The sequence below is a fragment of the Dermacentor albipictus genome, chromosome 7 (genome assembly GCF_038994185.2).
Source record: "Dermacentor albipictus isolate Rhodes 1998 colony chromosome 7, USDA_Dalb.pri_finalv2, whole genome shotgun sequence".
Lineage (NCBI taxonomy): Eukaryota > Metazoa > Arthropoda > Arachnida > Ixodida > Ixodidae > Dermacentor > Dermacentor albipictus.
The window spans coordinates 112784471-112811656 of NC_091827.1; the positions used below are offsets into that span (position 1 = coordinate 112784471).

A 27186-nucleotide genomic window follows, 5' to 3' on the forward strand; every position below is an offset into this window, starting at 1 on the left:
GTGGTAAATACAATGACTGCCATGAACCATGTATTGGAAGCACGTTAAAGGGCAACTCCGGCGAATTTTCGATGCCCACTGACCTTAACAAAACTTTGGATATACGTTCCCTTTTGCATTCTGATTATCTGCGCCAGACGATGTGGCTGCAAGTCATTTAGTATTCCTGAATAAGAATTTTGGAAGATTGGTTGCGATTTCTAGACTTATGCCCAGGAATCTCTGGCATTTTACTGGCCACGCTGTGTTTATGACTTCAGAGACTACATCGCCACATCACCCAGAAACAAAGGTGTTAGCTCCTTTATAAAGGAGATGAAGGCCAACAATCATCGTTTTGACAGATGTGATAACCGGTGCTTCACTTCGTCTTGTCGCAGCACAATGCGATGAAGTTGGACACGTCAACTGCCTCGTGCGGTGGTGGCTGGTCACAAGCAAACGGCGCACCTTCGGCGCTCATACTGTCACTGAATTCATCGCTGAAATCACCGCTATCTAGTTGAAATGAGCTGGGAAACCTCCCCGTGTCGTCCGACGACATCATCAGCTTCGCTTTCTTGGCATTACCGCCACGTGTGCTACGCGTTCAGCACGCGTTCTGCGTGTTTACATTACGTTAGTGCAGGATCTAATGTCATCGGCTCATCGCGACGTCCCATGAAGCGGCCAACCGTTTCGGTTTCGGTATCTCATTTATTGGCGATTTAAAATTGTTGAAACGTTTCTGAGCAAACTCAACCACGCTGCCGATGACAGGACTGTCATCGCCATTCGAAAATTGGAATATCGTATTATGGCTTTAAAAAAATGGGAAGACACTTAAGCTTCGCCTTTAAGAGTGGAACATGATAACATCCAAAGATCCTGACTGCTTTTCACGATTCCTGGCAAATGCAGCTTATGTAACTGTTAATGTTTACCGAAACGCCGGCAGCGAACGGTTTGCTCGAAGGCCAGGTTTCTGGAAGAAACGCGGCCTCTTGCGTGGGCCGATTTCTTGTTATTATTTCACGCTTCTAATTTCTCATTCTGAGATCTAACATAAAAGGTATGCACAGCCGGTGTTTCTTTTTATGACATTTGTGAGCTGTTATTCTCAAAATTCCGAGGAATAATTTTGTAAAGAATGAAAAACAACGTATGAGCAACTTTGGGGATTGAAGAGTGGTTGGGTATGCACCGTGCCAGATTTTCTGCGACACGGGGCCTTTAATGCTATCTCGTTAAAAAGCCGGAGTTGCCCTTTAAGGAACCTCAGACGGTAAAAAATCTGGGGTCCCCCACAATGGCGTGCATCATAATGACATCGGCCTTTTAAACGTAAAAAGTCAAAATACTTTATGCGTATATTTCCACTGAAATGTGAAAACAGCTATGCCAGGAGAAAAATGCCTGAGGTTCCCTTCCCTTCGTTATCATATCTGCTTGTATCACAACTGAACCATCTTTTGAAACTGAGTAACAATATTTACTAAATTTGCTTCTTGTTGATTGCATGTTTCTCCTGGTACTTGCTCCATTGTCATCTTTTGCAGTGTTATGATTTTGAATGTCACTTATGGTCGTCTTGTTCATAGGTTTCTAATATTGAGCCCATTAATCAGGCCTCTGAAGGTGGAGCTTTATTGCTAACACATCACTCGCTAATACATATGTAATCAATACTACTCTCGCACTCCTTTTTACCTATGTTTTTAGTGTCTAAGAGAGCCAGCAGTCAGTGCAACTACATAAATTTTGCACTCGAGAAATTATGTGGATGTCACTCACAAAAATTATTCCAACTTTAGCCATCGCAGCGGCCATCAGAATCCAGTTGAAGGTGTTGGGCGACCATATTAACAAGGTGTCTCCCTTGGAGAAACCGAGAGACAGCAGGCCTCGGGCTACTCGGTCAACCTTTTCATGTGTAAGAAAAAAAAAGACAAAAATTTATTAGCCAATTTGCTACCAAAGCCTGCGAACCACCGGGAGCAACAACACAGGCCACATTGTTCGTTTATAAACTAATAGACCTGGTGGTGGACGAGCAATATACAACATACTTAATTAACAATGTTGTCTTGGATGGTGCAACTTGTAAACAGCAGCAGAGGTTATATTGTTCTTGTATTTTTAGTATCTTGTATATAACGAAAATTTCTGTAATGCACTCCAGAAAGTGAGAAAAATCATCAATACGGAGGGCCCCGCAGCGTGCATAATACCTCGTACCCAGAAGAAGAATTTTTTCTGTCGAGAATAGGCGCCCTATGACAAAAAACTATTCAAATTTGTTTTTATTCCAATCTAAAGACGTCACATTTACGTAATCGCCGATGAAAGCATCGGGCGGTCACCCGCACTGTTTGACCATGCCAATGAAACGCTCTCCTCGTTTACGTGAGTTCACTTTGTTTGCATTCAAAGCAAAGTGACCGGCGTCGGGAACTGATCCACTTCTCCTTGCTTAGCTTTCGTTGGCTGGTAAAAAATTGTGGTGGCGTGCAACGAAACGCTCAGAATGCCAATGAAACGGATCCTCAGCTAAGTTGGCTGAGCGGTGTCATGTACGTGCTGGAAGGCTCGACAATGTCATACTGCCACGCAAAAAAAATTTTTATTATGCACAAGCAAATCAATTTCCCCCGGCAGCTCCGAGTAGCCAGTGCCAGAGCGATCAGCTTGCAGCCATGTTCTATTCATTTCCGAACGGGGCAGTCTCCGGCTATTCCGAAAAGAAAATGTATATGTTGTCGGCCATATTAATGCAACTTAATTGCGTGTACGTCACTGTGACATGGTGAGTTTTGGGGGTATTGTGACGTCGCGTGACCATCAGGGGAACGGTGCACAGCCCGAAAGCTTTTGACCAATAATGGAAGCCTGGTGGTGAAAACGGTGTACAAACGAAAATGACAATTTTCTTTTGTTCAGTCTAATCAAGCATAATGAGTGTGAATTCGTCATGTGAAATAAGAACTTTTGGCGCGTTTCTTGACGTCTCGTGGCAGACAAGCAAAATTGTGGTGGTCCGAAAAGAAATTTTTGACAAGTCGTGGAGGACTGATTACAAAAATAGAATAGAAGTGTCGGTAATAACTTTGCGTTATAGCGCCCTAGTAATCGGTTATATTTCTCATTTTACGAGTTGATGAGAGAACTAGTAGTTCAGACAACAAAACGTTGTGCTCAAGTACAAGAATTATTCTATTTCATTACACAGGGTATTCGAAGTAAACTCTCTACTTTTATGTAAAATGTTTTCTGGTGTAGGGAAATCTGTTTGCACATGTGTTCTGTGCATTTCGGCAGCCACATTTTTTTAGACAATTTGCAGCCAGCAAAGCTATACCTAACAAAAACTTCTCAAATATATTTATTTCCTTTCATGATTGTAATATGCCTTTATATTTCGAGACGGCTTCATTTCGTTTGATTCTTCTATGGCACATCCTATCTTCGTAGGCATTCATTATCAAATGCGACACTCAGTTAGTTTCGATATCATTGCCGCGAATCTCGAACGAACGTCCAAACCCCCTGTAAAGTAAGCAAAATTTTGCGCAATGACACAATGTTTTTATTGAAATTATTTTTTTTTATTTTTACTTTGAATACGCTGTGTAACGGTTCGTCACAGTTGTCTTGTGCAGTTTACAGCGTAAGCTTTCCTTTTGGGGTAACACACATATTCTTGGGATGGTACACTGTCATCAGAGACCAGCGTATTTTCAAACAGTTTAACATATTGCACATAAGTATTCTCATTCCAGTTGCTCACGAGCTCTTGAAAGGCCTTTACATGCATAGAAGAAAAAGAAAGAGACATATGTTGTTATGTAACAAGTTTTCAATGCTAGTATTGCGCTCGTTTAAAATACTGTCACGAGTTGTTGGCTTCATATATGACAGGGACCACGTTCTTCAAAATATCGCTGTTATCCTTCTATCGCCAGGCATTGGCCGCACCTCACGTATCTAAAATGTCGCGTACGTTGCCTCTGTAGCGACGGCAGACGCGGCGTTTGTATTCGGACATGTCACGCCTGAAACATTGTTGCTCAACGGTTGATCTTGCGAGCACCAGCAAGTGCTTTAGAACGGGGTGATGCCTTTTAACCTAGCCGACAGACGTGAGTAGCTTTAGGCACGACGGCCGCTACCATCGTTAGTCTTATGTCGCCTTGCTTCTTTAACAAGAGTTTGTCCAAAATAAACGTGACTTATTTGTTAATGTGACAGCAGTTACATGACCACTCCAGGCCGATTTCCGCCGTCGGCGTCACCATGGTCGTAACGTTCCGTAAAAGAGTCGAAGTGCGATAACATCGTGACCGCGTGCCATGCGCGTCATCATCATCAGCCTGGTTACGCCCACTGCAGGGCAAAGGCCTCTCCCATATTTCTTCAACAACCCCGGTCATGTACTAATTGTGGCCATGCCATGCCTGCAAACTTCTTAATCTCATCCGCCCACCTAGCTATCTGCCGCCCTCTGCTACGCTTCCCTTCCCTTGGAATCCAGTCCGTAACCCTTAATTACCAGCGGTTATCTTCCCTCCTCATTACATGTCCTGCCCATGCCCATTTCTTTTTCTTGATTTCAACTAAGATGTCATTAACTCGCGTTTGTTCCCTCACCAAATCTGCTCTTTTCTTATCCCTTGGCGTTACACCTATCATTCTTCTTTCCATAGCTCGTTGCGTCGTCCTCAATTTGAGTAGAACCCTTTTCGTAAGCCTCCAGGTTTCTGCCCCGTAGGTGAGTGCTGGTAAGACATAGCTGTTATATAATTTCCCTTCCTTGCGCGTAAAGGCGTGCAAATGTGAGCGGACGATGCTGCCTAGATCTCGCGCGCGCAAGGGAGGAAGGCATGGAGGAAATGCGCCGTCTTCCATCGCGCTGGAAAGAGTGCACCGAGTGCTGAGAACTTCATGTGTGCTGTGTTCTCATCGCCTAGTTCACGTTGAAGCGACACGCACCAAGATGGCCAATTTACGTGCTGCTGCTACCGCGCTTCTTCACGCCACCGTTTTGACAGCGAGTGTGCGCGGTCATCAAGTGAGATGTGTTCTTGTTTGCATGTGCGAGCATGACACCATGGTTGTTAATTCAGTTAGTAAGCGAATGTTTACAAGTTTAAACGGCCAACAGAACTAGTATCCTTACTTCGCATAGCTGTCTAATTATTTGCTATCGAAATCGATGCTTCACCTTTCGGGTGAAACTACTACTTTTTACTGAGGTACTGGTAGTGTTTTTGCTTTCTTACCGTCATTAGACCACGAGAATATAAACAGAAAGCTGTAATTATCTCTTACGCCTGTCTTAAGGGAAGATTCTCCAAACCAGAGGAGAGGGGTGCCAAATTTTGGTGCAGTTAGCATTCTCAGTATACTCCAGGCATGGTATCGTGTCTGCCTGCTCGTCTGTCTATATATACAGCCGTTTCCCCGCCAACTTGGGTCACTGGGTAGCCTATGGACTAGTGCAGGTGCATGGAAACGCTTCGGTTAAAGGGCTCGATCGGCGACCAGTGACCGTGTCGAGGGTTTAGGCAATAAATAACTAAATAAATGTTAGTGAAAACCCGCTAGCAAACAGAAGTAACTGTTTAGAACGACAGAAAGCTGGGCTAGTTGGTAAGGATTCATTATGCAAAAAAAGAGGTGAGGCGTGCAGACAGGACACAAGAGTAAAGAAGCGGACAACACGAACGCCCACAATCAACTGAAGGGAGCACTCAGGCGAAAAAAGAAAGAAGACACAAAACTCATCTGCGCATGCTCAGGAATAGTATCACCCCATGTCAGTTGGATACATGTGTCGGTCTACGTGAGAGATAACTGTTGAGGCACTTAATCGCTCCCTCATATTATGTAATCGAAGGCTGACTCACGCACGCACTTCCATCGTTATATATATGCCATGCCTCTACCACAAGACGCGTATATTCATTCTTATGCCTGTACAATATCGCCCATTCATCTAACTCTGGTGTGCAGTTACAATCTTGGCAATGTAGGGAAAGAATAGGAGACAATCCACCGGTTAACGACCTTTTATGTTCCATTAGCCTCTGATTGATACACCGCCCCGTTCGCCCTACGTAAAACTGGCCACAGTGAAGGGGAATTTTATAAACCACACCCATACGACAGTCAGTAAACCTGTTCTTCTTATTGTGCTTCACTGGTCCAATATCTTTTCATTTTTGCCTTTTGCCTGCTCCTTTTTCCTCTGCACGGCAGCGCATATCTTACCTAGCTCATTGGGAGCAGTGAAAGCAACATTAACATCGTATCTACTTGCAACTTTTTTAAACCTGTGCGACACTGAATGAATGTACGGAATAGCCACTACTCTTTTTCTGATATTACTGCTTTCTGTAATCACGTCCGACCGACTTCTTTAGGCGCTCAGCCACAGTGGCCACTGCTACACTAAGATAACCTGCTTCTAATAGGCGCCGGAGCTACGCATTAAAACGGGCGCTCATTTTGTGCATGCAAGATCTGGTGAGAGAAGACTTAAAGCACGGCATGGCAATTCCGTTTTTTACTAATTTGGAACGTTTCGATTGAAAATTTAGCAGCGGCTTCAAAGATCTTTGGGAGTACTGCCAACAAACGTGATTTTGTACGAAGACCAAGAAAATGTCCAGAAACTGAATTACGCGTCGCTGAGGAAATTCCTTGGCAAGCTTTAATCCTCCCCCATAAAGTTTAAATTGCTCACTTACTGAGGTAGCAGCGGAATCGAATTCTTCCCTATTGCAGAAAATCAGGTAATCATCAACGTAATGAAATATCTTGAGAACGCTATCACCTAAGGCTTTTTCTAAGCAGCTGTCAACCTTCCTCAGGTAAATATTGCTAAGAATAGGGGCAACCTTTGAGCCAATACAAATGCCTGATTTCTGCAGAAAAACGCCGTCTCTCCACCCAATCAGCGTCGACTTCAAGTACATTGAAAAAATTTCTAGAAAAGCTCTCGTCGAAACACCGCATCTGTCAATAAAAGCCGTCTCTTGCACTTGTTCTTTAATGCACTCATTTAAGGAATTTCGCAACCCGTCATGCGGCAAGGAATAATACAGGTCTTCGATATCCATACTAAAGTCTGTACAATCACCAGGATTTTCCTCTCCTAAATACTGAACTAGTGCCTGAGAATTACGCAGGCAAAAGGGGTCTGAAAAAAACTAATGAAGCTAAGCAGTTCTGTAGGTAACTAGCGACACAGACCTGCCACGTCCCTTTCTCTGACAATATTACATGCAAAGGAATTTCTTGCTTATGAGTCTTTGCCGAGAAAAACAGTTCTAAGGTGAGAGATTTTGCTTTCTTGACATTAGAGACAACCCTATCAAGATTATGTCTTGACAGGAGGTCAACCGCACGTTGCTTGACTGCCGAACTGGCTGCAAATTCTTTACTATTGCTAAAATCGCTTTTCTGAAAACATGTCATCTGGCATAATTGCGAACCAACCTTCCTTGTCAGATATTACTGGTCTACGTTTATGCTCCACAAGGTAATTAAGTAACGGTCGGACAAGGTCAGATGCCTTAAAATGAGAATTTGATTGTTTAATACTGGCAATGCAAACTGAAATACAGCGCGAGCGTTCTTCTTCCGGGACGAACCTGGTTATGCAGCGCGGTATTCTTAAAACGTCAAGGGGTTTTATGTTAGGCTTAAAACAGTGCTTAGGCCCTAAGGCAAGGGTTTTGCTATGGGTATCACTTACGATGGTGTGTCCAAGAACCAGCACGCTATTTGACGGTGAATTATTAGAAAGGTGTTTCCTCTTACTTTGTTGAAGCTGCGGAAGTTTCATAACCCACAGGAAGTCCGCGTTTTGCACGGATAACCTATTCCAATCGGCGTAGGGGCCGTTCGAATGGCGTCCGTCTCTCAGGGCCGCGCAACGGACCTTTAGACACTCCTGATAAAACCTAACTTGGCGCCATGATTCAGCGGAAAGAATAGCTCCAATCTTCCTTGCATGCCCTGTTGATGGTTGAAAAAAGTCGCACATCATTTCAACTTCCAATGGGACGACACGATTACGATTAAATCATGTCATCGTTCCAGCGCGGAACATACATATCGCAGTTAAGGAAGCTAACGAAGCAGGATTGTGCAGATAAGTAGGGGAACATGGAAAAGGCTTAGAGCAGGTTATCCTAGTGTAGCAGTGGCCACTGTGGCTGAGCGCCTAAAGAAGTCAGTTTCGAGGGGGACGGACGTGATTACAGAAAGCAGTAATAGCAAAAAAAGAGTAGTGGCTATTCCGTACATTCATTCAGTGTCGCATAGGCTTAAAAAAGTTGCAAGTAGATATGATGTTATTGTTCCTTTCACTGCTCCCAATAAGCTAGGTATGATATGCGCTGCCGTGCAGAGGAAAAAGTAGCAGGTAAGATACAAAAAAAAGAGATATTTGTCCAGTAAAGCACAATAAAAACAACAGGTTTACTGACTGTCGTATGGGTGTGGTTTATAAAATTCCCCTTAGCTGTGGCCAGTTCTACGTAGGGAAAACGGGGTGGCGTATCAATCAGAGGCTAATGGGACATAAAAGGTCGTTAACCAGTGGATCGCCTCCTAATCTTTCCCTACATTGCCAAGATTGTAACTGCACGCCAGAGTTAGATGAATGCGCGATATTGTACAGGCATAAAAATGAATATACGCCTCTTGTGGTAGAGGCATGGCATATATATAACGGTGGAAGTGCGTGTGTGAGTCAGCCTTCGATTACATAATATGAGGAACAGATGAAGTGCCTCAACAGTTATCTCTCACGTAGACCAACACATGTACCCGACTGACACGGGGTGATAACATTCATGAGCATGCGCAGATGAGTTTTGTGTCTTCTTTCTTTTTTCGCCTCAGTGCTCCCTTCAGTTGATAGTGGGCGTTCGTGTTGTCCGCTTCTCTACTCTTGCGCCCTGTCTGCACGCCTCACCTCTTTTTTGCATGAAGAAGTAACTGTACAGAGCTTCGAGTAGAAATATTGTTGCACGTAATAGAAGTGCGTTATTCAAACAATTTTGCATTTGAATTGGTCGTGTTATCCTTATGGCAGCTTCCAGAAAAGGTGCGAAATAAGTGTTTGTGGGTATGATTTTGGCTTTACCACCAAGTGTACGGGGGTATATCGATATAACATAATGAGCAACATTGGTGGTGGCAAACAAGCTTGTTCAGAGTTCCCGTAGGAACGCAGGGTTTGTTGCCTTGTTTGCAGTCTTTCTAACTGCACCATGCAGATATTGACAAGAAGTTGAGGTGGTCTGGGAAGCGAGATCGTTCTTTTCAGGGGGATATTTTTGTGCTGGTGCGTCGTGACCGCAACTGCGGTGTTTTTTAGAAATCTGTGCTGATATTGCTGATAACGTTCGCCTTTAAGTAGTGTAACAGTGTATGCTGGTTGGTGCAGCATTGTCACGAATAAAATAGTGGAGTATACATGACAAAGGGCGTTCGTGCTGTATCATCTTGCTCTCTTTTTTGTGTATTGCGTTGTATTTGTTCTTTACAGTGCTTAAGTCTTAAAAGTTGCCTATAAAGACGACGCTTGTATGTTGAAGTGTAAGCTGCTTTTATTAAAATAAAGGGAAAAATGTTGCGCGGCAATGCGTTTAAAAATTCGCCCCATATTTTTCTCTGCTCTCCGCAATTGCAGCCATGCAGCTTTAACTCCCGTAACTCGGTGTATGCTACTTGTGATCAATAATAATTGCTGTAGTGGATACCTTATACTTTGAAGACCAGTTTCATGTATGTATTTTCAGGGAAGCACAATCATTTTCGCATAGCAGGCTAAGCTAATTTTGTTTAAAATATTAATGGGACACAGCCGCTAATAAATTACTCCACAGAGTTAATCGACGTAATCATCAAGCCCTAAAGAAAGTAAACCTTTCATTGTAGTTTTGAAGTGGGGTCGAAAAAATCAATCTGAGGCAGTTGATTCAAGGGGATTTATTTGGCAACTGTCTAATTATGTCGTCCCGCATTTTAGAAGCAGCGCTTGCATGTAGGGGCGTCCCGCTCACCGCGGATGGCTGGTTGACAAAGACGGGACTTGCAATGAGATTCTGTCTATGACAGGTAATTATTGCGTCCACATAGAGCAGTCCATGGTATGGCGTAGTGCGGTGTGGTATGGTGGGGTGTGCCATTGGGAACATACACTACACCCATTTTAAGATTGTGGCTAGTGTCATCTACAACCAAGCTGCTTTGCCGGTAGCTGTTTCACGTTTGCACCAAATCGTGATTATGGGAGAGCCAGCATTTTTTTTTTCGTGCCACTTCTGGTCGCCATTTTCTGACACACTGAGTTGGTGAACCCTTAACAAAGGACTCGTGCTAATAATTTACACGATACTCAGGAGGAACAATTGCCAGGCAGGCATGCCAGGCTAAGCGGACCTGCTGAAACACCAGCATGACCAGTGATGCTGCCATTCAGACACTCACCTGATGTTTGAAGTCTGTGAAGGTGCATTGCTTTCCCTCCTGCACAAACGCCCAGCCAACACGATCACCAAATTTTTCTGCAGCTCTGTCCACGTAGGTGCCAAGTGTGTCCGGTGATAGCGGCTTCGTGCATGTCTGAATGCAGTAGCTAGACCTCACCCTCTTCTCGGACTTGGATATGCTGTAAGTAGAGAATGTGTTTCAGTGAGGATTCATGACGTGTCTGAAACGCGGTTAATTAGCGAGGCCTCTGCGCACACGAAATTGAGATTGTAATTCAGATTAAAAACGCAGTGGGTAGGACGAAGACGAGAATCACAAAAACATATCACAATAGCTAACAAACAGCTCGTTTGTATTGCACTGAAAACTGCCTGTATACGCGTGTACCAGTCGGCCAAGACACCTGAACAGAGAACAATCAGAGATGCTGACATGCCCTCGATTGAGCCCTAATCAAATACCAAACTCGTGCATGGAGGCAGAAACAGCAAAAGCAAGTCCGTCAGAATGGTGTAATGAATTTGTAAACATTGTGCTTCTCCTTTGCTAAAGCTACTGTTTTTCCTAAACGTAAAACATTCGTGCCTTAAATTGAAATTCTGCTTGATTCTGTCACCACAACCCAACTTTCTCTCTCAAATTCAAAGAAATTTTGTTCTAACCCGTTCTGGAATTGTGTCGTGAGATTATTTCTGTGTTTTACGAGTGTTTGAGTACGTAGCATCACAGTTTGCCTGAGCTAAGGTTTCCTCTTAAGAGCCTGTGCTTTTGCTGTAAAAGAGCGGCAAAGACGCAAAAATTGACCGTTCCTACAATTCGCACTTTCCAGTTATGCGGGTGTTGCCACACACTCGAATTTTCTCTCAAGACGTAGCATGGTGATTGGTTCCCGGCTTATGTGGTTTCCGCAGTGTTTCAACGCTCTACGGAAAGGCGACATCCAATCGACTGCCAAAACTAACCGCACGTTCATTGTGCTACAGCGAAAAAAAAAAACGTAGGGTATTGGCGAAAATGAGCTTGCGCCACTTTTGGAGGTTAAGAAAAGAAAGAAGTCGTTTGCGATAGAGCTGCGGATTCCAAATAATCGGATTGTTGATGAAGTGGTCGTGGGCACCGTATATTTCAAGAACGCTGTTTTCAGGCCGACGAACTCTGGGCCGTCCATTAGACCCGCGGAACGACCCCCCGAAATGGGAACCTGTGTCCGTCGGTATGAAATACTCATGTTCTCTAAGGCGCTCGTTAACACATCGGTCTGACTGCCCTACATACACTTTGCCACATCACAACGCAATCTTATAAACCACACCAATGCTACAATCTGCAGCCTTCCCGTAGTTCTGTTCACAGTCTGGTTTTTTACTTGTTTTTTCAAATGCGGCTGCACAGCATTGACAGTTTCTGAGGAGAAGAAAACACTACTTGGATTTGGTATCTAGTGGCGACATTCTTTAGATTATGATTCACTCTGTGGCAATACGGCACAGCTTCAGGCCTCTTCTTTTATGTAACACATTTACTTTTGTGATGCTTCCCTTTCACTTTCTGAAGCAATACGTCAGAGATTGACGTCACCGCCACACTTGGGTAACCCGCAGCCTGCAGCTTATTTAATTGTGCAATAAAACTATGGTTCGTAGTCTGATGACAGTATTTCATTAACGACGATTCCAGACACATCAAAGCAATGGCGCGTTTCACAATCTTTGAGTGCGCAGGCGCATAAGGTAAAGGTTCCTTACGTGCACGTGGCGAGTGCATCCAACAGGCATGACCTGTTTGTAAGGATAGCTGCAAATCTAAAACCTGGAGTTTACCGTCTCTAGATGGCTCATGTGGGAAAGTTAAACCTTTGGCGTTGTCAGTGAATATGGTTAAAATATCAGCTACCGTAACGCAGCATTCGTTGTTAGTCCGTTTTAACAAAACAAGAAAATGGTCAACATAACTAAACATTTGAACGAAGTCAGTCTCAAACGCTCTGAAGAGCGCGGTCGACAAATGATTAAAAAAATATTACAAAGAGCAGGCACCACACATGAACAAATACAAAAACCATTTTTTAAATAAATAGCTTATTTTCTAACCAGATAAAAGTTGCACTTGAAAAAAATTCGAGAAGGATGAAGAAATCTTCCGAGGAGAACCCCGTTGCTTTGAGAAAATCTACCTTGCCACTTTCTTCGATGCACGTCATCACACTACCAAATAGCTCATCGTGCGGTATTAAGTAATAAAGATCTTCGACATCTTTCTTGTGTCCGTTGTTTTGCACTAAACAAAGTAATTATGGATTCGCACCAACTAGCCCGCCAACGCATTTTGCTGATATACAAACTAAGTAATTAACAATGCTAACCGCATTCTATGCTATCTGCGTTGAAACTTTCTAATCCCCCTTCTTCTCCACAACTAATTATTTATAAGACAGTAGTACGTCTTATGTTGCAGCGTGCAATCATTCTGTGGGGTTCTGCTCAGGACAAACTTATTAGTTCACTATAGCTTGTTTAGCATCTTGCCTAACTCTAATAGATCCACGAGTATATCTGGTATAGCGAGAACTAACATGGCGCTCAGGCCACTATAATGTCGTAGCTAAATTTTTTCTTTAACTTTTACATAACCGATACCATCATTCAATTCTACACGACAAACTTCTTTCTCTACCACAACTCCCATGTCATCGATTGGATCGTTATGATAAGATGGGTCTTGGGGAGGTTTTCAGATAAGGACAGCGTCGCCTTTCTTACTTTTTTTATATTTCGGCAAGATTATTGTCTGAGATAGCAAAATCCGTTCGCAGATAAGAGCAGAGCTTATTTTTTCAGCACATGGCTTATCTTCAGCACACCAAAAAATCTTTAGACACTCATGTGCGCCGCCAAGCAGCCATTGCCGCGAAGACAGCGCTGCTCTTTAGCGTATTTCTTTTCGTCGTAATAGGCATAGAACAAAGTACCAATGCGTATGCAATCTAGATACTGCGAAGTTAAATAAGTATGGTGCAGTTGACACCAACCGCCTTACGTACGGCAATCTTATTGATTACACCACATGTACTAAGGTTGCGGCTCTACTTTGCGCCATTTGCTCAATTTCGTGACTTTCTATGCCAACATAAAACGATAATTACTCAAAGGGCGAACAGCATCCGCAGTCCCTATCACTATAAATCATGATCTTTTCATTTCCACTAACATTTCACCACACTGAATCATGTGGGCGAATTGGTTTAGGTCCACGGCGGAACGTTTTTGCAGCGCGAAGCACTGAAGTGCGGAAAAGAGAACAAAAACGGATAAAGGAAGAAGCTTTGAAAAGTGCAAGTTGCATGTTTTCCTCGTGCAATCCTTCTTCCTTCGTGACACGTTTCTAGTGACACGGTATAGGGGGGTTACAGTCCCTTTAAGGAAAACAGGACATGTTAGGGGTGACACGAGACTAAAGTTTAAGGCTTGTATGGTAATCGAAGTCTCTTTAAGCACTGTAACGAGCACGTAGTACGTTTGCGCGGAGTCTTGGGAGTGCTCTACGTGGCACTGAGTTTAAATACCTGTTAGAATGAGGCCTCCTTAGGGATCATATGTAGTCTATTTCAAAGCATGTCTGGCACCTACGGCGATTACAGTAAATTACTTTTTTGAACACTCCAAAGTTCTGTACGGGCTTTCCAAAGTTCTCCAATTCGGGCTTTCTAGAAATAGTGTACGTTATGGAAGATGCGTGTACAAAATCTAAGCTGTGTGCGGTATTTAAGGTACATACGATAAGTTATTGCTATAAGAGTGCCCGAAAATGTCACCCAAGGGTTATCGAATCTTTTACTGGTGATCTAAGATAACCAAATCGGAGCCGAGTTTCAGTTTCCAAGCACTGTGGAATATGTTATGAGCCACATGAAGGCACAGTAAGGAGTGTGTTAATTAATTATGACACTTGCACTGAAGTGCAACTGTAACTTCGCCAAAGTATTATTGTACGAACTTCGCACAAAGTTTGCCCCCTAACCTTTGTGAAATTAGCCTGCAAGCGCCTCGAGCACATCACATATTCACACATAGCGCAACACCTCAATGGTAACTCATTTTTTTTATTCAAAGCCACGTGGTTTTCGCCCGGGGTTATCCTGTGAAATGCAACTTTTTAAAATTTACTACTGACCTTCATCTTAACCTTGATTCTTTGTTTCAGACTGACGTCATTTACATCAATTTCTCGAAAGCATTTGATCGCGTCGCTCACAAAAGACTTATCAATAAACTCGGTGCACTCAGTCTCGCGCCATTAATCTCATTGTGGATGTACTGCCTCTTAACAGACCTAGTGATGTTTACTTTTATAGGAGGTCAGCATTGTTCAACAACAAAAGTAACATCTGGTGTCCTCCAAGGCTCGGTTCTTGGCCCGCTTCTTTTCTTGGTATTCATCAACGACATACCTAACGAAATTTCATCTACAATCCGTCTATTCGCAGATGACTGCATACTTTACAGCCGCATCAATAAGCACCAAGATCACGTACATCTGCAGACTGACTTAAATATTATTGAAAACTGGCGCTCAAATTGCATTATGAAGCTTAATGTTTCGAAATGTAAACGTGTGTACGTGTCTCGAAAACACTTTCACTCCACTTCTACATAGTCGTTGCACTTCACACCCGTTTCGCAAGTACAGGAATATCGGTACCCTGGGATCTTAATTACTGCTAAACTAACCTGGGCAGAACACATGATGAAGGTTGCAGCAGACGCGTCGAGGTCACTGGGATTCATCAGAACAAATCTATGTTTGTCATCACCCTCTGTTAGACAACTGGCCTACGAAACATTTGTACGCACAAAGCCTGAATATGCTGCGTGTATTCGGAACTCCCATCAAATTTACCTCATTAACATCATTGAAGCAGTCCAATAGCACGCAGCACGATTTATATGTTCTAATTATGACTACAAGCACAGCATCAGTTATATAAAAAACTCCCTCAGTCTATCTTCTTTAGCATACCGACGCTGAATTGCCCTTCTCTGTTTATTTCACCCAATTGACTACACATTTCCACATTTACAGGGAACGCTCCTTCTCCCGCCGATCCGCACTTCTCGTCATCTTTTCCATTCATTGAGCGTCCAGCGTCTTCGTGGTTCAACTCGTTCTTGCCTACTGCTATAGCGGAATGGAAGAAACATCCCGAATTGATCGTCCTCGAACGTAATTATGAAAAATTTCGGGATTTATTATCCACACAATCTGTGTAATCCTTTTATCACTACAGTTCACCTTTGTTTTTGTTCATTTCAATCATGCTTTGTTTTTCTATTTTTGCTTCTCTGTCGCAAGCGTTCTTGAATTGTATTTCGCTCCGCCGTGTGTATGCTGTGTAATGTTCCTTTTCTAGTATGTCTTAGCGACCCCTTTTTGACCATGTATATCCCGTGTTTTATTCATTCAGTGACATCACGTTTTCCCCGCTTTGTATTACTGATCAATTTTTGTGTATTGTGTAAATGTACTAGCCCCTTCCCTTATGTATTACCCCAAGCAGGCCCTTTAAGGGAATAAGAGATGATGATGATGATGATGATGATGATGCAGTGAATCACGTATTGAGTTCGCAAGTGGTTGAAATAAAGGACACGTTTTGGATGACGTTCGGGAAAGTGTTATTTGAGGTGGTAAAACTTGATCTAAAGCCATGGCACTCTGTCGTTAAATTTCTCTTTGAAGCACTCATTACAGAATCCTTGTACACGTGGTTTCTAGGTGTTACGGAGGTTTTTTATTTTTCAGCAAATGCCTTGCCCAATCGTTTCTCGATCTTCCGCCCTTTTAATTTGGTACAAAAGTTCTCATGCTTATTGTCAGCCCACTAGTGCACTTATCTACCCTACCATACTGCAAACAATTTATTAGAAGACAATATTTTGAATAATGTCATTATTGTAAGTTACCTACAGTCACGGCCCTAATACGCCCCCTTGTGTCACACGAGGGAGTGCTCACGGTTACCAGTAATAGTTTTGAGGCGTCAAAAAGTAAGTTTTCTTAAAGACCATCTAAATATAATTTTACGCACTTTACTACTTCCATGTTTATTGTTTACAGAGATCAGTACAAGTTCTAATAGGTTGCGTGGTACGGTGACAAAAGTCTTCTGTACATAAAGGAATACTGCAATAATGTGAAAATTGCTGTCTAAGGAACGTTAAATGTAATTCTGAAATTAAACTAGTCGCGTAATACATGAGTGTGCATTCCTAAAACCACGCTGATGAGGTGTAAAGAAGCTGATTGAATGAAGGTATTTACTATTTCAATCTGCTCAAACAACAATGATGCGTTCAAGCTCTTACAGCAAATTGCTGCTAGCCAGATTGACCTGTAATTCTGAACGAGCTTTCTTTTTTTTTTCCCCTAATTTTGGTACCCGAAAACGCTTGCAACTTTGCAGTCGTGTGGAATAATCCTAGCTGTTAGCGCGATTGCGAATATAATGCTCAAATACTCTGCAATAACAATATACTCCTACCTAAACACAACGGGCAATAATGTATTAGAATCAAGTGTCTTCAATTTATCTGTCGCTCGTAGCAAGCCGTCGAGAACATCAGTGTCAGTCTGAATGCTTGCCATTGAACAATGAGTGACGGAAAGTGCTACCACCGCGCCATGCACAATTTTATTGAACACTGAATTGAAGCATTCATCGATGGCAACAGCTTTTTCTTTATTAGTATTTATATAGTGTGCTTCAGCTAAATCGTGCCAATTTCTTTTCTTTCGGCTGTACTTGTTATTGTCTTCCTCTTCCTGCAATAATCCTTATCGCAATTGGTGGTATGTTTTAATAAATAATAAAGTTATATATATCGTGAACCAAAGTATCACTAAGTAAGCTTTTCCCCTCCAACATTGCTCTAACACATTTCCGAATGTTTAATTCAGGCAAAATTGCACAATTTCATTGGTACTGAACCACATACTCCGGCAGTACTTCGCATTGCGGATGAAACTGCCACTTTTCTTAGAACTGGCCCCAATCCAGTTTGGTGGAAAACAGTGGCACGTGGGTGTATCGGAGTGGTACTGTACAATCAAAAGCTCTTTTCTCAAGTCTGATGACGTCAAGCGATGCACAGCCTTTGTTGAAATTATACGCGCTACTCCACGCCTTTGCTTTAGGAGGTGACAATTTTCATGTCTCACGAATTTTTTTTTAATCGTCTGTTACACATAACGGAGTTACCCGCCCTGGTTGTTCAGTGGTTATGGTGTTGGGCTGCTGAGCACGAGGTCGCGGGATTGAATCCCGGCCACAGCGACCACATTTCGATGGGGGCGAAATGAGAAAACACCCATGTACTTAGATTTAAGTGCACGTTAAAAAACCCCAAGTGGTCAAAATTTCCGGAGTGCAACACTACGGCGTGCCCCATAATCAGAATGTGGTTTTGGCACGTAAAACCCCATAATTTAATTTAGATAATGGAATTCTAGTACTTTAGCTTGATTATTCAGGGCGGTGGACATTACTTGCTCGAGAAATCAAAACATATATTCAAACTATTAAGACAAGTTCATTAATTCAATTCAATATTAGTTACTTCACTGTACGTATTGCAATTTACGAATTATAAATGGATGAGTTTGCAAGGCGTATCCACTTAGAATATATTAGCAGAATTACACCTGTTTGGAGGTACGCGCCATCAAATTGGTCGTAAAAATTCACTGTTGTTCCACTTTCATTCTTTAAAACCCTCTTTCATGCATTGAAGCACAAAAGTAATTTGAACGCCAATGTGTATTTTCCCACACTTTGGGAAATGATATCTCGACAATGCCTTCATCCTAGACATTAATTTCAAGCGGATTCATCAATCAATTTTAGCACCTACCATTCCTAAATTGCAAGTCGAATATTTGTTTTGATTTGTCATGCTGGGAGTGTTCAGCTCTTCAATTAAAACAGCTTGAGGACAAGTATTCTGCTATCTCCCACAAGCGATTTTTAAAAATTGCGTAAAACTAAATAATATTACCGTGTATATCTCGTTCGACCCTGTAATGCGATTACTGTGGCGCTCCTGTCACTCTAAACCTCTGGGTGGTGAGTATGAGACAACATACCATTCCCCACGGCATGGGAACTTATCGCATACCAGCAGAACTCCCTTAAAAAGCCTATTGTCAGCCTGACGATTGCAGGCAACGCAGCCCGTATACATATTCCAGAGACTACAATAGTTTTTCTAAATTAAATAACAAATGAGGTGCAAGAAAATGCCACTGAGAAGTGGTCTTATCTGCCATCAATACAAAATTACTCGCTTCGTTTTTTTTTTTAATCCCTTCGAGCCTGTGCATTGCTCCTTGCTGTATTCGTTATTTCAGTGAGGCCAGCATGGGTCCCTCGCAGGAGGCTTCGACAAAGTGCTCTTTGCGTCCACACAAAGAAAGCTAGCTTTCACAAGGACCAATCCCAAGCAGACTTCAAAGAAGGACTCCACTTCAGTGGACTCCACTTCTGTGAGAAGAGTGAAGTGCACAGTGAATCAAACAGGATCAAAGAACGATTTGCAACGATAGCTAGCAGCTCTACAATGTGGAGGGTGCAAAACACAATCAATGTGACACCTGTGCAAACTAATTGCTGAAAACGGCAGCTTCCGACTCATGCTATCAGACATCGATGTTCTAGATCCTATCAAAACCCGCCATGGTGGGCGTAGTGTACATGGCATTGCGCTACAAAGTACGAGATCACGGGATCAAATCTGGGCCTCCGCCTCCACATTTTGATGGAGGCGAAATGCAAAAAACTGCCGTGTGCCGTGCATTAGGGGCACGTTTAAAATTCTTAGGTGGTGCACTTTAATCCGGACCCTCCACCACGGCATGTCTCATAATCACATCATCGCTCTTCCTGTTTCCTTTCACTCCGTCGTCGTCTTGTTCGCGCTGTTCCTATTGTGATCATATCATGGTTTTCGCACGTAAAATTCCAGAATTAAGGATAAATCCGTGCGTTCTTGTCACAGATTTTCTGGACATCCATTTTAGGTAGCCTATAAATTCCAGCTATCAAAGCTTGCACTGCAACACAATAAATGCTGGAAGTTGCAACGCCAACGGAGCACGAACCACGACGGCAAGTTTGTCTAAAGCCTTCACTCTCCATGGCTCCGTTATTCACGGATCTGAGCCATGCGAATAAATGTAATGGCCGCCTGCTTCCACCAGCCACCATTTTTCATTCGCGGAGAAAACAGAAGCATCCTCTAAAGCTTGTGGCACGGTGGAAAAATAGACAGCGGTCTGAACGGCGACGTCTGTCTGCTGATCGAGCTGACTACAACTCTTTTCGGGCTGCCTCCCTTTGCCGGTAGGAGCGCTGCAGTCTAGGTTGCGAGAGGGGGGGGGAGGCGGGTCTTCATTTCCTGTCGTCTGCTAGCGGCATGAGGCCCTGCGCTCACATATCCTTCTGCAAAATGGCATTATAACGCACAATGTTACTTTTTCTGTGGCACCACTATGGTTCTTTCCTAATGTATATTACTGCTTTCCGTGTTATTTGCGGAGAAATATTGAATACTCAACAATAAACCAGCTACCGAGCTCCCTCTTTGATCTTGGTTTTCAGTGGAGTCATCTGTAGTCCTACAATGCCTTACCATGTGGGCTTCAGCAGGTTTTCTGCCTGTTCTTGCTTAGATGTGCCTGTTTTCCGCCTCAGGGTAAAAGTGCTGCACCGTAGCCTTGATTGTGCGTTAGCATGAACAGAGTGATAGAGTTGAACTGAGCTGAGCGGGCGATCGACGCCGCGCGCACATTTTGGTTTGGATGTACACGAACTTTCGAAAGTTCTCATTTGCGAGTACAGTTAGTCCTCGCGAGGTCGAGTTGGCCATCTCGTTGACCACGCAGCTGCAAGCACGGCCGACTCGAAGTGTTGGTCAGGGTGCAGTGCCAAGGACAAGATGACCACCTTCAACGAAATAGTAGAGGGATACAGACTGAACAGACTATGCCGCCACCTCACCCGGGGCTTACCCGAAAGGAGGCAGTGTTATCTAAGCATGTGTGTCCGAGCATGTACGCGAGTGACGTGTGTAGACTGTGTGCGAAGGAGAGAGCCACCGCGGCTCACATCCTTTGCGACTGTATCGTAAATGCGCGAGAAGCCAGTGAAAAGACGAAGATCCCGCCACAACTAGAGGCTGCAACGAGGAGCTATGATCACGAGATACAACTCAAGGCCGTCCAGCAGGTCTCGGCAGCTCTAGAGAGGCAGCGACCGTGCGAAACTGGGGAGAAGGGGGGCAGCACCCCCAGGGAGGGGGCGGTGGCCCTCGGACCCGCGGAAATAGCGAGGAACCAAGACGTAGTGGCCACGTCGCGGTAAAAGCTTGTCCTCCCTGCGTGGAGGCAGCCTAACCAATTTTGCAGGCATTTTCAATAAAGTTGTTCTCTCTCTCCCTCGCTCTCTCCCTCTCTCGTGAGTACAGTTTATGTGTACACGAAGGTATGGTCCCGAACAATAGTTATAGCATTATTCTAGCTATCGGGTGCAACATTCAGACAATAATATATATCCCTCTGGGAAAGGTCTCTAGGCTTACGCATTTGTTTTTCATGAATTTGCGCCCCAGCATGCCGTGCTAGCATTCAATATACAAGGAGACTCGACCACAGCCACCCGAAGTGAACGGACGTGCCGTCGGCGCTCTCCGGACCCCGAAATCTGCCCGAAGAGAACGTACGTGCCGTCCGCGCGCACGCCGAACCGATCCGACGTGAGCTTTGCCCGTCGCCCCCTGCCCGGGCCTCCCGAGGCGCGACCTTTGCTCGTCGCCTCCCGCCCGGGCCTCCCAAGATGCCGTGCGTTGTGTGTGCCAGTCACCACGGAATACGTGCGAATCGCCTCCGTTTGCGCAGAAAACTCGTGTGCGTGAAAACTCGTGTGAAGCTCGTGTCGCAGAAAAGCCGGTGTCGTCGGCGTCCGCGGCGTTGGCCGTGAGCGATAAATCCAGAAGGCACTTCATAAATAAAAAAACATCTTGCAAGATGGGCTGGTGGGAATCGAACCAGGGTCGCCGGAGTAGGAGACGGAGACGCCACCACTCAGCCACGAGTTCGCTCCTTGAAAACGGGACAAAATCGCCTCTAGTGAATGCGGTGTTGCCTTAGAAACGTGCCGTAGAAAGTTATACTGCTGTGTATATCGGTAATTATGACCTGTAACTTACAGAAGTCGCAGTTTCACGAGTAGCGAAGTACGTTCCCGCTCAACTTCTTCTGCGCTCTGCGCACACACAGAGCCATCTTACGGCAAACACAGAAGACCCCCTCCTCGCAATGTACGGCGCTGCCCCGACACTTGGCGCGCCACTCGCCCCATGACCGCGTCCGCCTTCATGGTTTGTCGGGGCCCGGTTATCTCTGCCGATCGCGACGTTTGGCTGGCGTAGCGCGTTTGAGTAGGCGGTGCGAACGGGGTGCGATAAAGCTATCGCGTTCCACTCTTGAAGGCGAAGCTTAAGCGTCCTCCAATGTTTTTGGACCATATAGATGTCGGAAAGTCTGCTCCTGGCCAGCCACCGCACTGGGTCTTGCCTCGCTAGAGGCTAGGCCAATCACTGGTAGCGCACCCACCCCAACAGCCATGGAGGTGCAATCGCAGGGCGAAGACCTCGACCCGACAACGTTCAGACCCAGTTGGTGGACCACGATACTGCGCGCGTACAAGGGAGGCAAGCCAGGACCGGAAACGCTGGTTGTGCCTCCTCATGCAGCCCCTGTTCGAGATAAACCTGCCGCACCCACCGTTGGTGCTCCGGCCGACACTGCCCTTGAGGCCTTCAAGCCGACATACCGTGCTCAACAACAACAGCTGCGCGTGACGCACGCAATCGCATTGCGAAGTAAGCAACTTGCTTCACTCCCTCCCGGCACTATAAGGGTAGTCTTCCGACCAAGACGAGGCCTCGCTTTGAACGGAGCCATGGCGCAGCCACTCATGAAAGCTCTTCGAGTCACCGCCGCTGACCAGGACCTAGGAGAGTTTCACCTCCGGATTCACCCGACGAATAACACCTTCACGGTCGCTACACCTCACGAGTCAACGGCCCTTCACCTCGTCCAAATCAAGGAAGTGGTCCTTCAAGACACCAGTTACCCTGTCGCCGCCTACATCGCACCGCCGCCCGCTGCTGCGCGCGGAGTCGTCTCGCAAGCCTACTTGGCGGAAACACCGGAAGAGATGCTACAAGACCTCCAGACTCGCAACCCGGAAGCTGATATCATCGCAGCCCGCAGAATGGGTAGGACCCTTTCCATATTGATCACGTTTGCGCATGGCCCAGTCCCTCACACCACACGCTACATGAGTGCAGTGCATAGATGCACGACGTGCAAGGGAAGTCCAGGCGCGTGCACAAACTGTCGTCGATAGGGCCACAGATACGACGTGTGCCCCCACCCCAAGAGTGGTCTCTGCCCGCGGTGCGTGGACAAGCTTGAGCCGCAAGATGTTCCATCCTGCATCCCGATCTGCATTCTCTGTGGGAGGCAGCACCTAACGGGCACCGGCTCGTGCAAGGCAAGAAATGCCGCCACCAAACGACTTAGCCCACCGCCCCAGAAGTCAAAGTTCCCTACTAAGAAGGACCTTCCCCCGCTTAGCACGACCCTCCCGTCTACCTCTACATGGGCTTCCAAGGTTGCCAAGACGAATATCATGACCTCCCAGGACTCGGACGTGAAGGCTCTGCGGGATGAGGTAAGGCAGCTTAAGGCAGCCCTCTCTACCTCCACCCCTGCTCTACCCCCCACTCCACCATCCCCATCTTCTTCATCCACTCCGTCCGACCAAGCTCCTCAGAAAAAGAGGAGGCCTGATCAGAGCCCAGTCCATCCTATAGACCTGGAAGCCAAATTTCAGGACCTCGCCGAAAACCTAGAATCCAAGTTCACAGAGCGCATTACTGCGCAGGTCACCGCACAGTGCCAGACTATGATTGAAGCTACCATTACCGGTATAATAGATAGGGTCATATCTAGCATCATGGCCAAGGTTGAGGAGCGTTTAGCTAACCTTATGCCTGGACTCTCAGTGGCCTCTCCTCCCGCAGTCCCACCTTCTGCACGCCTCCTTCGCCCCGCCACCCTTCAACATGGCTCCTCCGAGGGACCATAATTCAATGGAATTGCAGGGGCTTTCGGCGAAAGCGCGACCCTCTACAGCAGATTATCGCCAATTCTTTGTCCCCACCAGACATTTCTTGCCAAGGTAGGCAAGAAGCAGGCAGGAGACTAGGCAGTGGGCGAATATGGCATAGGCACTAGGAATAGCAGGGGAGAGTTCTTAGTAGAGTTTGCGGAACAGAATAATGTGAGGATAATGAATACCTTCTTCCGCAAGCGGGATAGCCGAAAGTGGACGTGGAGGAGCCCGAACGACGAGACTAGAAATGAAATAGACTTCATACTCTGCGCTAACCCTGGCATCATACAAGATGTGGACGTGCTCGGCAAGGTGCGCCGCAGTGACCACAGGATGGTAAGAACTCGAATTAGCCTAGACCTGAGGAGGGAACGGAAGAAACTGGTACATAAGAAGCTGATTAATGAGTTAGCGGTAAGAGGGAAAATAGAGGAATTCCAGATCAAGCTACAGAACCGGTATTCAGCTTTAACTCAGGAAGAGGACCTTAGTGTTGAAGCAATGAACGACAATCTTGTGGGCATCATTAAGGAATGTGCAATGGAAGTCGGGGGTAACTCCGTTAGGCAGGATACCAGCAAACTATCGTAGGAGACCAAAGATCTGATCAAGAAACGCCAATGTATGAAAGCATCTAACCCTACAGCTAGAATAGAACTGGCAGAACTTTCGAAGTTAATCAACAAGCGCAAGACAGCTGACATAAGGAAGTATAACACGGATAGAATTGAACATGCTCTCCGGAACGGAGGAAGCCTAAAAACAGTGAAGAAGAAACTATGAATTGGCAAGAATCTGATGTATGCGTTAAGAGACAAATCCGGCAATATCATTACTGATATGGACGAGATAGTACAAGTGGCTGAGGAGTTCTATAGAGATTTATACAGTACCAGTGGCACCCACGATGATAATGGAAGAGAAAATAGTCTAGAGGAATTCGAAATCCCGAAGGTAACGCCGGAAGAAGTAAAGAAAGCCTTAGGAGATATGCAAAGGGGGAAGGCAGCTGGGGAGGATCAGGTAACAGTAGATTTGTTGAAGGATGGTGGACAGATTGTTCTAGAGAAACTGGCCACCCTGTATACGCAATGCCTCTTGACCTCGAGCGTACCGGAATCTTGGAAGAACGCTAACATAAACCTAATCCATAAGAAAGGGGACGCCAAAGACTTGAAAAATTATAGACCGATCAGCTTACTGTCCGCGTCCTACAAAGTATTTACTAAGGTAATTGCAAATAGAATCAGGAACACCTTAGACTTCTGTCAACCAAAGGACCAGGCAGGATTCCGTAAAGGCTACTCAACAATAGACCATATTCACACTATCAATCAAGTGATAGAGAAATGTGCAGAATATAACCAACCCTTATACATAGCTTTCATTGATTGCGAGAAAGCGTTTGATTCAGTCGAAACCTCAGCAGTCATGGAGGCATTACGGAATCAGGGTGTAGATGAGCCATATGTAAAAATACTGGAAGATATCTATAGCGGCTCCACAGCCACCGTAGTCCTCCATAAAGCAAGCAACAAAATCCCAATAAAGAAAGGCGTCAGGCAAGGAGATACGATATCTCCAATGCTATTCACAGCGTGTTTACAGGAGGTATTCAGAGACCTGGATTGGGAAGAATTGGGGATAAAAGTTAATGGAGAATACCTTAGTAATTTGCGATTCGCTGATGATATTGCCTTGCTTAGTAACTCAGGTGACCAATTGCAATGCATGCTCACTGACCTGGAGAGGCAAAGCAGAAGAGTGGGTCTAAAAATTAATCTGCAGAAAACTAAAGTAATACTTAACAGTCTCGGGAGAGAACAGCAATTTACAATAGGCAGCGAGGCACTGGAAGTCGTAAGGGAATACATCTACTTAGGGCAGGTAGTGACGGCGGATCCGGATCATGAGACGGAAATAATCAGAAGAATAAGAATGGGCTGGGTTGCGTTTGGCAGGCATTCCCAAATCATGAACAGCAGGTTGCCATTATCCCTCAAGTGAAAAGTATACAATAGCTGTGTCTTACCAGTACTCACTTACGGGGCAGAAACCTGGAGGCTTACGAAAAGGGTTCTACTCAAATTGAGGACGACACAACGAGTTATGGAAAGAAGAATGATAGGTGTAACGTTAAGGGATAAGAAAAGAGCAGATTGGGTGAGGGAACAAACGCGAGTTAATGACATCTTAGTTGAAATCAAGAAAAAGAAATGGGCATGGGCAGGACATGTAATGAGGAGGGAAGATAACCGGTGGTCATTAAGAGTTACGGACTGGATCCCAAGGGAAGGGAAGCGTAGCAGGGGGCGGCCGAAAGTTAGGTGGGCGGATGAGATTAAGAAGTTTGCAGGCACGGCATGGCCACAATTAGTACATGACCGGGGTTGTTGGATAAGCATGGGAGAGGCCTTTGCCCTGCAGTGGGCGCAACCAGGCTGATGATGATTATGATGATGATGATGATGATGATGACCAGACATTATCGCTATCCAGGATGGCAATGTTTGCAGGCAACTGCCAGGATACGCTGTTATCCCCTCTGACTCCACTGATCTTCCTCGAGTGGTTACATACGTCTGTAACACCTTGCATTACGAGGAGCACGACGGTACCTCCCCTATTGCTCACACCTTCATCGAAATTTTACCCCTCACCCCTGCACAATCTCCCCTGTTCATGCTTAACTGCTATCTCCTCCCACGACAGCCGATTCACCTACTTGCTCCACTCCTCAAATCCGTAACCCTAATGGCTGGATCAAACCCCCTACTGGTTGCCGGTGACTTTAACTGCGCTCACGTGGACTGGGGCTATCGACGCACCAACCACAGAGGCACAGTTTTATACAATAATACGCTATTACTTCGCCTGACCATCTTTAATGATTTTAGCCTACCTACGCGGGTTGGTAACAGTGTTACTGCCGATACTAGCCCAGACCTCACGCTTGGTAGAAACTTGGCTCACCTACAGTGGTAAAGAACGCAAGCCACACTAGGCAGCGACCACCACCTGATTCGCATAGCGGTGAACAATCGCCGACCTCACCACAAATTTACCGCTAGGCACACTAATTGGGATCAGCTCCGTAAATTTAGGCAAGCGCAGCCAGCACAGGGCACCTTCGACCTAGACACCTGGACTACTCAGTTACAGAAAGACATTCGCCAACATACCCAAACGCTCGATACTACCCCAGACACCCCCGTTATCGACAGTAAGCTCGCCCACCTTCTTGAAGCTCAAGAGACCATAACGCGAAGGTGGAGAACTCGAAAGCACAACAGGAAACTCAAACTCAACCAGCTTCAATCCCAAATAGAAATCATAGTGCCACTCTTTGCAAAGCTAACTGGGCTCAGGTTTGTGACGGCCTCCGAGGCAATCTCTCCACAACCCGCGCTTGGCACCTGTTACGCCATATGCTCGATCCCACGCAATCTAAAACTCAGACGCGT

The 27186-nt window shown here is 45.2% G+C and overlaps 1 protein-coding gene across 2 annotated transcripts in view; it reads right to left on the reverse strand.

Moving 5' to 3' along the window:
• LOC135907308 (medium-chain acyl-CoA ligase ACSF2, mitochondrial-like) overlaps positions 1–27186 on the reverse strand; it is a 133092-nt gene that overhangs the window by 86524 nt on the left and 19382 nt on the right. Inside the window, exons 2-3 of one of the 2 annotated variants that reach the window (XM_065438995.2) lie at positions 10486–10666; positions 1774–1902 (exon numbers count right to left, since the gene is read on the reverse strand). In XM_065438995.2, coding sequence (XP_065295067.1) covers positions 1774–1902; positions 10486–10666 — 310 coding nt within the window. The remainder of the gene's footprint in view (positions 1–1773; positions 1903–10485; positions 10667–27186) is intronic. The other variant, XM_065438996.2, reaches the window with a different exon arrangement.